We start from the raw sequence: 11,767 nt of genomic DNA on the forward strand, positions 1-11,767 counted from the left end.
GTATTTCTTATCAATAAAAAATTCGGTGTGGCGCGAGCAAATTTTTATTCCAAAAGTGCGGCCCAGTGAAAAAAGTTTGGGAACTACAGGTTTACAGTCTTATTATTTGGTATTAGGGAAGGAAACTATTGGTGAGGAAAGATAACAGGAGAAGGGAATATTTGTACATGTATAAACAGAACATCGGAGGGCAGGACTCTCCAGCTCCCGTCCCATAGTGAGTTATCCCAAAGCGGAGGCAGCTCGCCGTTGGCCCCCAGCTGGATCTCCTGGTCCCACCAAAGTCGATGGCGATTTACATTCCTCGTCCCGGCCGCTGTTTGAGCGGTGGTTGACCTCGGCGGGGCCGGAAGATCCCGCCGACAGGGTGGGCTGGAGAATTCTGCACACGATGACAGACTGACTCAAAGCATTTCACACTCTGGATAAAGATGCTGTTCCCATCAGCTTGAATGATATCGGAGCTACAAAGCTATGTGTCTGTGTGCTCTGCTGAATGCAAAATTGACATTAAGACTGGCTTGCTCGGCATGCTTCCTTTCCAGTGATGTCATGCTCCTACCCCTTAAAGATAAATTGCAGCAAAACCCACAATCAGACCTCTCTGTAATGCTGCCACGATTGGTGTGCAAAGTCAAATGCGTTCAGCATCAGAAGTTTTGACCGTTGATTTATTTCCATGGCATTGCAAGCCTGTGGCAAAAATTCTCCGACCTCGCCCGCGGCTGGGATTCTGCTGCGAGTGGAGATTTGGCTGAGTGCCAAATTCTCCAGTCTCGTGGGCATCGATGGTGGGGTGTGTGTCATCAATGAATTCCTGACCTTTGCGTTTCAACTGAAAACACTTAGAAGCTAAAAATCAACCAGGCGTAATCCAGCGAGTTTAAACTTTATTAATTTGCCTGTGTGCCCTGCGGCATCGCACTGCACTTCAACAGATAATAATTGGGTCACGATTAACCCAAGACCTTGGAAAGGAAGCGACTCAGCGCGAGGGACGGAGGTGCAGCGGAAATGTAAGAGTCAGCAAAATTGACAGATGCCACAGATTTATCAGCTGAGATCTTCCTATTAACATCCACCCTCGGTAGTGACATTTCTGCTGAGGCAGTTAAAAAAATATTCATTAACATGTCTACAAAGCAATCATCCATAGTTAATAATGAAACTGCATATTACAACAGCTGATTGGAAAATCCCATTGGATTCTGCACAGGAGTCAAATCGGGACATGATTTGCAAGTTGTCTTGGATGAAAATGATAGGATTTTTCTTTTCTTCCCTTTCTGAAGTTTTGCTCAAACGCGGTTTTGGTTTTCTCACTCTGACTCTCGTGGGCACTGTCTCTCCCCATTTTCCCGTCCAGCCCGTAACACTGCCCGCTGGTGCCAGGGTTGGAAAACCCTGCCCTGTGTCTCCTGCCAGCACAAGATAGCCGTTTGCACATGTCTGTCTGTGTGGAGTTTGCACATTCTCCTCGTGTCTGCGTGGGTTTCCTCCGGGTGCTCCGGTTTCCTCCCACAGTCCAAAGATGTGCAGGTTAGGTTGATTGGCCAGGTTAAAAAATTGCCCCTTAGAGTCCTGGGATGTGTAGGTTAGAGGGATTAGCGGGTAAAAATATGTGGGGGTAGGGCCTGGGTGGGATTGTGGTCGGTGCAGACTCGATGGGCCGAATGGCCTCCTTCTGCACTGTAGGGTTTCTATGATTTCTATGGTTCGTGCTTAATTTCTCACCTCTTGCAATCTTACTGGCACAGGATATCTGCTGAGATCAGCCTCGCGCCTGGAAAGGGCGAGAGGCTTATTATGATATTTAAATCCCATGTTAAAGTTGATTTAAATATTATTAGTGACCCGGGATGCTATCGTCCATGCTCACTTGCCTCTGCGGCCTCACCAGTGAAGGTTCTCACCAGCGAGGATCACGTATGGTCCCCATCAACGGGGACCTGTCATGATGACCTCGCAGGTGGGACTGGAGGCCACTGTGGCCCCGAGAGGTCGGGGGCAGGGGAGGTGCCCTGGCACTGCCAGCCTGGCACTGCCCACCGGGCACTGGGCAGTTACAAGGGGCTGGGGCTTGAGAGGGCAAGGTCTGAGGAGGTGGGCTGATTGAGGGGTGGACACTCTGCGCACTCTGTTGAGGTGGGGGGGGGGGGGTGATCGGTCCAGGCATTGTGTGGGAATTGGCCGTGCAACCCTGTAGTCGCAGAAGGGCTTAGGGCGGGGAATCAGCCACCAGAGGTAGCTGAAGGAGGCAGTGAATGACGCAGTGGCGCCCTTTGCTGCTGTCTGCCCACTTTCGGCGAACTTAGGCCCTGCCCCCTGCTGGCAGGAAAGAGATTCGACCTCATTATTTTGACAGAGTGAGGTAAGATTCCATTTTTAAGTCGCCCCAAAAGAAAACAACACGATTCTCTCTTGTTTGACACTTCGAATCTTTTTGCTAAGATTGGCCCTTCTGAGTGTGAAGGTTGTGGGTGAGATTTGAACACCTAATCCAGGCTGACATTTTAGCTGAGCACTGCGGGAGGGCTGCGCTGTCAGAGGTGCCTTGTTTTAGATGAAAGAGTAAACCAAAGCCCCATTCCCCCTGTCAAGTAGATTTATAAAGCTGGCACTGCTTTGAAGAAAAACAAGGGAGTTCTGACCAACATCAATCGAGAAAAACATATGAACCCGTCATTTGTTTGATTCTTGTTTGTTGGATTATTTTGGTTTTTTTGCACCAATTGGTTGCTGTTTCTGCTACTTTACAACAGTGACTTCATTTTCAAGAGGTATTCTTCGGCTGTAAAGTGCTTTGGGACATCCTGAGATCACGAAAGGCCTTAACTCAACACAAACTGAGAATCAAAGCTGCCTGGTTTGCGGAGCTCAGTTCACCACATGGCAGCACGTTCATCAAGTACCATCCCTCTCCGCTGCTACATAACCACAGTTAATGACATCAATTTCTCTTAGCCAGCACACAGAATGAAAATCCAAATCACATTAAGACTCCGGCTATTTTTTTAAGATGCATTCATGCAGCACAAAGATTCTGTTGTTATGTTCATAGTTCCGATATCTAAACCGCATAATGAGATTGAAAGAGAAAGGGGCAGACAGTCTTACCTGGAGCTCTACTCCATATCCGTTGAAGACGGTTACATTGAAGGTACACTGCAGCGAACCGTATGCAGAGAGTGGAAGGAAATCAGTGGAGTCTATGTACCCTTCTGAGTCGGAGAAACTTATGCTGCATGGAACTAGAAACAGAAGGCTCCTTAATAAACACATTCTGAACCGACTCTGCCATTTAAAGAAGCATTGCGCTATTTTCTTACAGTTATGAGTTTGATGATACTGTGCCTTTAAGAAACATATTTTGTGCAGGATCTATTTTAATAGTCTGTTCTAACCGGTGTCGCTTGGTCTTTTACCGGCAGCCTTTGTTGTCACTGCAGCAACATAATTGCACCTAATTGCTGGGATGTTTGTTTTAATCTGGACTAATGCTGTTCTGTTGTTTTTAGTGTTTTCCCCTGGGGCTTTGCGGAGTGGGACTTGATTGGGTTGATTGACAGTAATATCGGGTGACTGGGTGGAGCTAGGTTTACATCAAGGGCAGTCTGCTACTTGGGATCTTTAGAGAGAGGTTGCTTTCCCTGTCTCTCTGGATTTAGAGACTGGAATCTGCTGGGAAATAAGTCTCTTTCTCTGAGACTCTGCTGATTGGGGGTGGATCTTTCTCCAAAGGTTGCTGTATGGGAATTAGAAGACAAGTGTCTGTCTGGATTTCTGTTCAGAAGTGTTAAACGGCTGGTAATTCAGCATCCTCATGGGCGTATCAGCTTTTATTGCTAACTGGCTTTGAAGAAGGGATTTAGGTCTATGGAGTACTGCTTACAATTGGAACGATAGCTAGCCGTTAAGAATTATACTTTGTCATGGTTAAGTATTCCCAATTGGTAAACGTTATGCTAGTTCTTTTTGTTATATTTTAACTGTGTTCTCAAATAAAGTTTGTTCTGATAAAAGCTTCCTAGTGAGTCACTGGAATCATACCTGGAGTGAAACACCTTATGTCTACCCTAATGCCAAAATCAAAAGGAAATGTTCGGGACTAGGCTAACTTCAGAATGTACATTGGAGTTTCTGATCTGGTCCCTAACACAAGGTTGATAGGATTACTATGTTTTGTCATTGTGTCTTTAATAGGATAAATGAGAGGGGATCATGTGACCTGTTCTTCAGTCTGCTTGACAGTAAGCCTGGGTGGCTTGATTAATAGAAATCAAATGAAGGCTTAGATTGTTTAAATGAGAAGATATCTCTTTATGTACCACGATGTGAAATTTTGTTTGATAGTCGCTCCTGTGAAATACCTGGGGCAGTTTTACTAGGTTAAAGGTACTACCTAAAGGTTAAGTTGCCACTGGTTAATACCTGCGGTCTGTAGCGTGGTGATTACAGTCGTTGTTACGATGGTTGTGGTCGTTGTGTCTCTGCTCTCCTGGGTCGCAGTCTCCACCCCGCCCATGTTAGAATCTTTCCCCAGAATGTTGGTTCCTGCCGTTAGGACCTGTCCATCAGCAGGAGGGGCAACTGTCGCCTCCGGAGAGGTGACTTTGCCGGAGCTGGCCGTTACCTCCGGAAGAGGGCGGACACTGGCAAGATCGGGTGAATCCGTGACGTAGGGACCCAGTTGAACAGGGGGCTGTTGCGTCGTGCCGTAATGAGTGGGGCCCAGTGACTTTGTTGATGCTGCCAGTCCGGCTCGAGGAGCTTCCGATTTGAGGCCGGGCAGACTTTCCGGGATCCCCGTCACCACCTCAGGGACTGCGGAAGGAGAGTGAGGGGTTAAGTATGAAGTGAGGGCCCTCGATGGTGGCGGGGCGGTGGGCACCGGGGCGGTGTCGAGTATCCCCGTCGGTACTCCTTTGGCGCTCAGGTGTTTGCGCAATGCGTCCACCTGCCTCGGAGAAGGAATCTGCCGCCGTTGCGGAAGTGGCTGCACGGTCAGCCCGACTGGGATGGAGGAAGGCAGCAGCAGAGCTTCCTTATGCAGCAGGAGTTTCTTCCTTTGCAGGACCGCGTTGAAAAAGTTGGCCTGAGTGTAGACGGCGCTCGGAGGTTTGGTGGGCTCTCGCTGTCCCTCATTTGCGTCAATATCCTGAACTCCTCGTCCAGTAGCCAACTGTTGGGATGCCGCTGTGGTGATGAGGCCTTCTTCAGGACCAACATCTGAGGCAAAAAGAGGAAAAAAAATTACATTCTAGATGGAGCAACCAACCTTCCAAGTAGGGTTACCAACTCATAGAGTCATAGAGGGTTACAGCATGGAAACAGGCCCTTCGGCCCAACTTGTCCATGCCGCTCTTTTTTTTAAAAACCCCTAAGCTAACTCCAATTGCCCGCATTTGGCCCATATCCCTCTATACCCATCATACCCATGTAACTATCTAAATGCTTTTTAAAAGACAAAATTGTACCCGCCTCTGCTACTACCTCTGGCAGCTTGCTCCAGACACTCACCACCCTCTGTGTGAAAAAATTGCCCCTCTGGACACTTTTGTATCTCTCCCCTCTCACCTTAAATCTATGCCCTCTAGTTTTAGACTTCACTACCTTTGGGAAAAGATATTGACTAGCTCGCTGATCTGTGCCCCTCATTATTTTATAGACCTCTATAAGACTACCCCTCAGTCTCCTACGCTCCAGAGAAAAAAGTCCCAGTCTATCCAGCCTCTCCTTATAACTCAATCCATCAAGTCCTGGTAGCATCCTAGTAAATCTTTTCTGCACTCTTTCTAGTTTAATAATATCCTCTCTATAATAGGGTGAGCAGAACTGCACACAGTATTCCAAGTGTGGCCTTACCAATATCTTGTACAACTTCAACAAGACATTCCAACTCCTGTATTCAATGTTCTGACTGATGAAACCAAGCATGCTGAATGCCTTCTTCACCACTCTGTCCACCTGTGACTCCATTTTCAAGGAGCTATGAACATGTACCCCTAGATTTCTTTGTTCTGTAACTCTCCCCAGTGCCCTACCATTAACTGAGTAAGTCCTGCCCTGGTTCAAGCTACCAAAATGCACCACCTCACATTTGTCTAAATTAAACTCCATCTGCCATTCGTTAGCCCACTGGCCCAATTGATCAGTTGGAGATAACTTTCTTCACTGTCCACTATGCCACCAATCTTAGTGCCATCTGCAAACTTACTAACCATGCCTCCTAAATTCTCATCCAAATCATTAATATAAATGACAAATAACAGTGAACCCAGCACTGATCCCTGAGGCCTCCAGGTTGAAAAACAACCCTCTGCAACCACCCTCAGAAGCCAATTTTGTATCCATTTAGATACCTCATAGAATCATAGAATCCTACAGTGCAAAAGGAGGCCATTCGGCCCATCAAGTCCGCACTGACCGCAATCCCACCCAGTCCCTATCCTCATAGCCCCATGCATTTATCCTAGATAGTCCCGCTGACACTAAGGGGCAATTTAGAATGGCCAATCCACCTAACGTAACTCTAAATGAATATATTCCTGGATGTTTTGTCAAGTGACTTCTCAGTTTAAAGTTCATTTACTTGTGTCACAAGTAGCTTACCGTAACACTACAATGAAGTTACTGTGAAAATCCCCTAGTCGCCACACTCTGGCACCTGTTCGGGTACACTGAGGGAGAATTTAGCATGGCCAATGTAACTAAACAGCTTGTCTTTCGGACTGTGGGACAAAACCGGAGCACCCAGAGGAAACCCACTCAGACATGGGGAGAACGTGCAGACTCCACACAGTGACCCAAGCCGGGAATCGAATCCAGGCCCCTACCTCTGTGAGACAGCAGTGCTAACCATTGTGCCACCGTGTTGCTCACCTCCAAATGACCCACCCAGTAATACAGCCTTGTGTTTTTTTATCTTCCCTCCCCAATCATGATTTTTCTCCTGGCTTTGTGCACAGAAGTATAATCTTAAATTCCTGGGGACGCCAGGGCAATCCTGGAGGGTCGCAAACCGAAACATCAAATGGGATGAGGCAGTATTCCTCATTTGGTAAATTAAAAACATAGAAAATAGGAGCAGGCGTAGGCCATTCAGCCCTTCGAACGTGCTGCACTATTCATAGAGTTGTACTGTGCAGAAGGAGGCCATTTGGCCCATCGAGTCTGCATCGACCACAATCCCCCCCACCAGGCCCTATCCCCACAGCCCCATGTATTTGTGCTAGCTAGTCCCTCTGACACTAAGAGGCAATTTTTGCGTGGCCAATCCACCTAACCCGCACATCTTTGGACCATGGGAGGAAACCGGAGCACCCAGAGGAAACCCATGCAGACAAGGGGAGAATGTGCAAACTGCACACAGATAGTGACCCAAGCCGGGAATTGAACCTGGGTCCCTAGCACTGTGAGGCAGTAGTACTAACCACTGTGCCACCGTGCCGCTTTCGACATGATCATGGTTGATCCTCTATGTCAACACCATCGAACAAAGAACAGTACAACACAGGAACAGGCCCTTTGGCCCACCAAGGCTTTTCCAGCATACGCGCTTCTCTAAACTAAAGACCTTTTGCTTCTACGCAGTCCATTCCCTCTATTCCCTGCTTATTCATGTACCTGTCAACATGCCTCTATTGTATCTGCTTCTACCACCTCCTCTGGCAGTGCATTCCAGGCACTTACCACCCGCTGTGTAAAAAACTAGCCTCTCACATCTCCTTTAAACTTTCCTCCTTTTACCTTAAACCTATTTCCTTAGTAATTGCCATTTCTACTCTGACTATCCATTCTATCCAGGCCTCTCATAACTTTGTAAACTTCTACCAGGTCGCCCCACAGCCTCCGACGTGATCCAATGCTGTCCCCACATCCATTTCTGTCTTTACGCTGGAATACTGCTGCCCCGCCCAGCACGGAATCAGAGCAGGCGAGGGGCGGACAACAGAAATGTCCGTTGACCGCAGGCGGAAAGTCCTGATCCTACACGAGCGAAGCCATAAAATCCCGCCCTTAGAATCTAGAAATCTATCTATTTCCTTCTTAAATATATTCAATGATTTGGGGGGAGTGATTCTCCCCAAAGAATTCTAAGTGTCGAATTTGTGTGAAAACTAGAGTAAATCACGCTGTTCTTTTTCCAGTGGGAATGCAGAGAAGAATCTCCCACACTCTGTGCACTGCAGAGTGCACTAGCGTAAATCCCGTTGCAAATAAGGGGGACGGGGCCTATTCCCGCTGGAGAGGCTACCAGGGGGGGCCACTGCGCATGCGCCAATCTGTCAGTGCCGAGATTGGCGCATGTGCAGTGGCCCTGTCTGCAGGCTTCCCGATTGCTGGCCAGCTTGATTACAATAATACTAACCACTGTGCCACCGTGCCACCCATACTTATAAGTTCATAAGCTATAGGAGCAGAATTAAGCCATTCAGCCCATCGAGTCTGCTCCGCTATTCGATCATGGCTGATATGCTCCTCATCCCCATTTCCCTGCCTTCTCCCCATAACCCTTCAACCCATTACCAATTAAAAATCTACCTAATCCAATTTAAATTTACTCACTGTCCCAGCATCCACCGCACTTTGGGGTAGCGAATTCCACAGATTCACCACCCTTTGGGAAAAGTAGTTTCTCCTCAACTCTGTTTTAAATTTGCTACCCCTTATCCTAAGACTGTGACCTCTTGTCCTGGAATGCCCCACAAGAGGAAGCGTCCGCTCCATGTCTACTTTATCCATACCTTTTATCATCTTGTCTACCTCAATTTCAATACTTGTGACTCTAATAAATAAACTAAACTAAAAAAACATTATCCTGATCTGAACTGGACATTGTTGAAAGCGATCATCATTCAACCTTAACACGTGTTAGTGAGTGGAGACGGAGGGGATGTTTGTGATTCTCCCCAGCCAGGTGAATATACCCCATGCCTCAAAAGTATGCCAGCAAGTATGTTTTGGGCCACATACATCTGCACAAAACCCACTACAGGTTGTGATCATCTCCAGATTTGTACAATGCAAAATGGGACACTGGTAAGGAAGCATGAAAGATAAAGAAAGGCAAATGAAATAAGAAAAAGATTTCCATTTAGCAAAACGGCCTTGATCTGAATGTGTAATTCAAGCTCTACCCAATCATTGCAGCTGTAACAGCTTCCTATCCTGTCTTTGAAATGAAACAATCAACCGAGAATCTCATAAGCATTTCAGGTATTAAAACTGACACTGCTTGAATTTTACCCAATTTATCTTTGAACCAGTGTGTAATTCACTTCCACACAATCATTTGCTGTTAAACCTTCACTATCCCAGTGAGAGGACAGGTCAGGGCCTGAATTTAATTTGCAGGCCGAGCTTTGATTTTTCTTTTAGTTTGTGTCCAAATCTCAATCTGTTAGGGATCAGAACTGATCTGACACAGCAGGATATCCATTTAAAATGAGGAGGGGCAAGGGTTGGGTGGGGGGGCCGGGCGGGGGGGGGGGGGGGGGGGGGGGTTGGTGGTAGGGGTTGTGGGGGAGATGCAGCGGTGTGGGAGTGGGTGCAGAGGTGGGGTGCAGGGGGTGGTGGGGGGGTGCCTGGGGAAAGAAAGGCATAATTTATTACAGCTGATCCGATTATTAAATTGACAGGCAATTTGCCAAACCCTTTCAACTCATCCCTTTACTTTAATATAACTATCAGCATCCCCTTCACTTTTCTGTGACAAGCCATCATAAACCGGGCACCTGTTCTGGAGCTACAGGCCCATCTTAAGGCTCCTTAACACATATTGAATCTAGACCTCATTCTTTCCCGTCAATAAACTCTTGCATATAATGCACGCCTGGGTGTCTGAGACACACGCGCAAACAAACACATGACTACACAATCTTGGCTAGTGAGTAAGATTGCTTGGATTTTCTACTGAGATCAATTAAAGTGTTGCATTTATGCACCATTCTTAACGCTGTAAAATTCCTCAAGATGCTTCACTGGAGCTTTGCGAAACAAAATTTGACATCAAGTCACAAAAGGAGGCATTAAGACAGGTAGACTATCAGTTTTCTCAAAGAATTTGGGTTTAAACAGCCCCTTAAAAGGGGAGTTAGAGATAGGGAGCAGGATCTTTCAGTCCCACTACAATTACACAAGGAGTGGGCTGTAAAGGAACAGTCCTTTATTGTACAACCTAAAGTAAAGCAAAACCACATGTCCCTGGTGACCACAAACAGGTCCCAACTGGGGCAATGGAATAATGGACCCACTCAGGGGCTTGCTTTATACAGGGCTCGGTATACGAGCTCCACCTGGCAAGTTAATTACCAGCCCCCAGGGAGCTCGTATTCAATGTGTCCTACAGGGAGGTCAATCTGTGATTCTCCAGGCAGGTCCTGGGGGTTATCACACCCACCCGCCCAGGGATCAGAAATTCCCCATCGAGGGTAACGGACCTTTTAATGGTCCTTTAACTTATCCGTCCCAGAGAGGTGGCGAGGTCCAGAGAGGAATTTCCACAAATTGGAACCAAGGCTGCTGGAAGCACAACCGCACTCTGGCAGAGCGAGGAAACTCGGGGATGTGCAAAAGGCCAGAATTAGAGGAGCACAGAGATCTCGGAGGATTGTAAGGCTGGGTGAGGTTGCAGAGATGGCAATGGTGGGGATGTGGGGGGGCGGGGTGGCTGGGGGAACTGGTAGTTGGTGAGGCCATGAAGGAAAGTGTAAAACAAGGGTGAAAACTATTAAATTATGACATTAACAGACTGTGAGCAATTGCGGCCAGCGATTATAGCATTAATACGTTAATCACAGTGCCAGGGATCCGGGTTCAATTCCGACCTCGGGTCACTATCTGTGTGGAGTTTGCACATTCTCCCCGTGTCTGCGTGGGTTTCCTCCGGGTGCTCCAGTTTTCTCCCAAGATCCAAAGCTGTGCGGATTAGGTGGATTGGCCATGCTAAATTGCCCCTTAGTGTCAGGGGGATTAGCAGGGTAAATACGCGGGGTTGCAGGGATAGGGTGGGATGGTTGTCGGTGTAGGCGCGATGGGCCGAGTGGCCTCTTTCTGCACTGTAGGGATTCTATGAATCTATGATAATACCTGAATGCGTCTTGCTGCAAGCTAGGGAGGTGGCTGCAGAGTCTGAATGAGCTGAAGTTTACAGAGAAGTGTGGGAGACATTAAAGGTTTCTGATGCATGGGGTTACGAGAATAGGGCCTGGGTGAGATTGTGGTCAGTGCAGACTAGATGGGCTGAATGGCCTCCTTCTGCACTGTAGGATTCTATGACATTGAATTGGTGACAGTGAGCAGAAAATTGGCAACAGAGATGATGCATTGCAGACAGAACCCACAGCCTGAGCGCTCCCTGAGCAGGACAGCTCAGCACCATGTCTGACACCCTCCACTGTGTATACAACTCCCTTTGACTCCAACACTTATTCCATTTGGGTCATGTGCTCTAAATTACCAGGGAGGAGGCACACAGATCACAGATCGAGGAGCTAATGCATCTTCCCGGTTTTAAAATGCAGCATTAGCAATATTATATATACATTAGCTGGGGCTTTGTGATAGGTCACTGAATTACTGCTATCATCATTCTCCCAAGGGCAGCTTTGCGAGCTGTGATCTATCTTGTTAAAAATGCTTTTATTCACATGACTATTATTGGGAGCGCAATGTTTCACACATTAATGCAGCACTGCATTATTAGTTAGGAAAATGCTTAGACGGTGAAATGATTTGGTATCCATTTCGCATTGATCAATGAAGA

General features: G+C 47.2%; 1 protein-coding gene across 1 annotated transcript in view; it reads right to left on the bottom strand.

Moving 5' to 3' along the window:
* The window catches only part of LOC144502294 (seizure 6-like protein), a 150,864-nt gene extending 142,107 nt beyond the window's left edge, over positions 1 to 8,757 (bottom strand). Inside the window, exons 1-3 of the mRNA XM_078226107.1 lie at positions 8,748 to 8,757; positions 4,432 to 5,229; positions 3,118 to 3,251 (exon numbers count right to left, since the gene is read on the bottom strand). Coding sequence (XP_078082233.1) covers positions 3,118 to 3,251; positions 4,432 to 5,229; positions 8,748 to 8,757 — 942 coding nt within the window. The remainder of the gene's footprint in view (positions 1 to 3,117; positions 3,252 to 4,431; positions 5,230 to 8,747) is intronic.
* Between the last annotated feature and the right edge of the window lie 3,010 nt (positions 8,758 to 11,767).

The sequence above is a fragment of the Mustelus asterias genome, chromosome 13 (assembly GCF_964213995.1).
Source record: "Mustelus asterias chromosome 13, sMusAst1.hap1.1, whole genome shotgun sequence".
NCBI classification, from domain to species: Eukaryota; Metazoa; Chordata; class Chondrichthyes; order Carcharhiniformes; family Triakidae; genus Mustelus; species Mustelus asterias.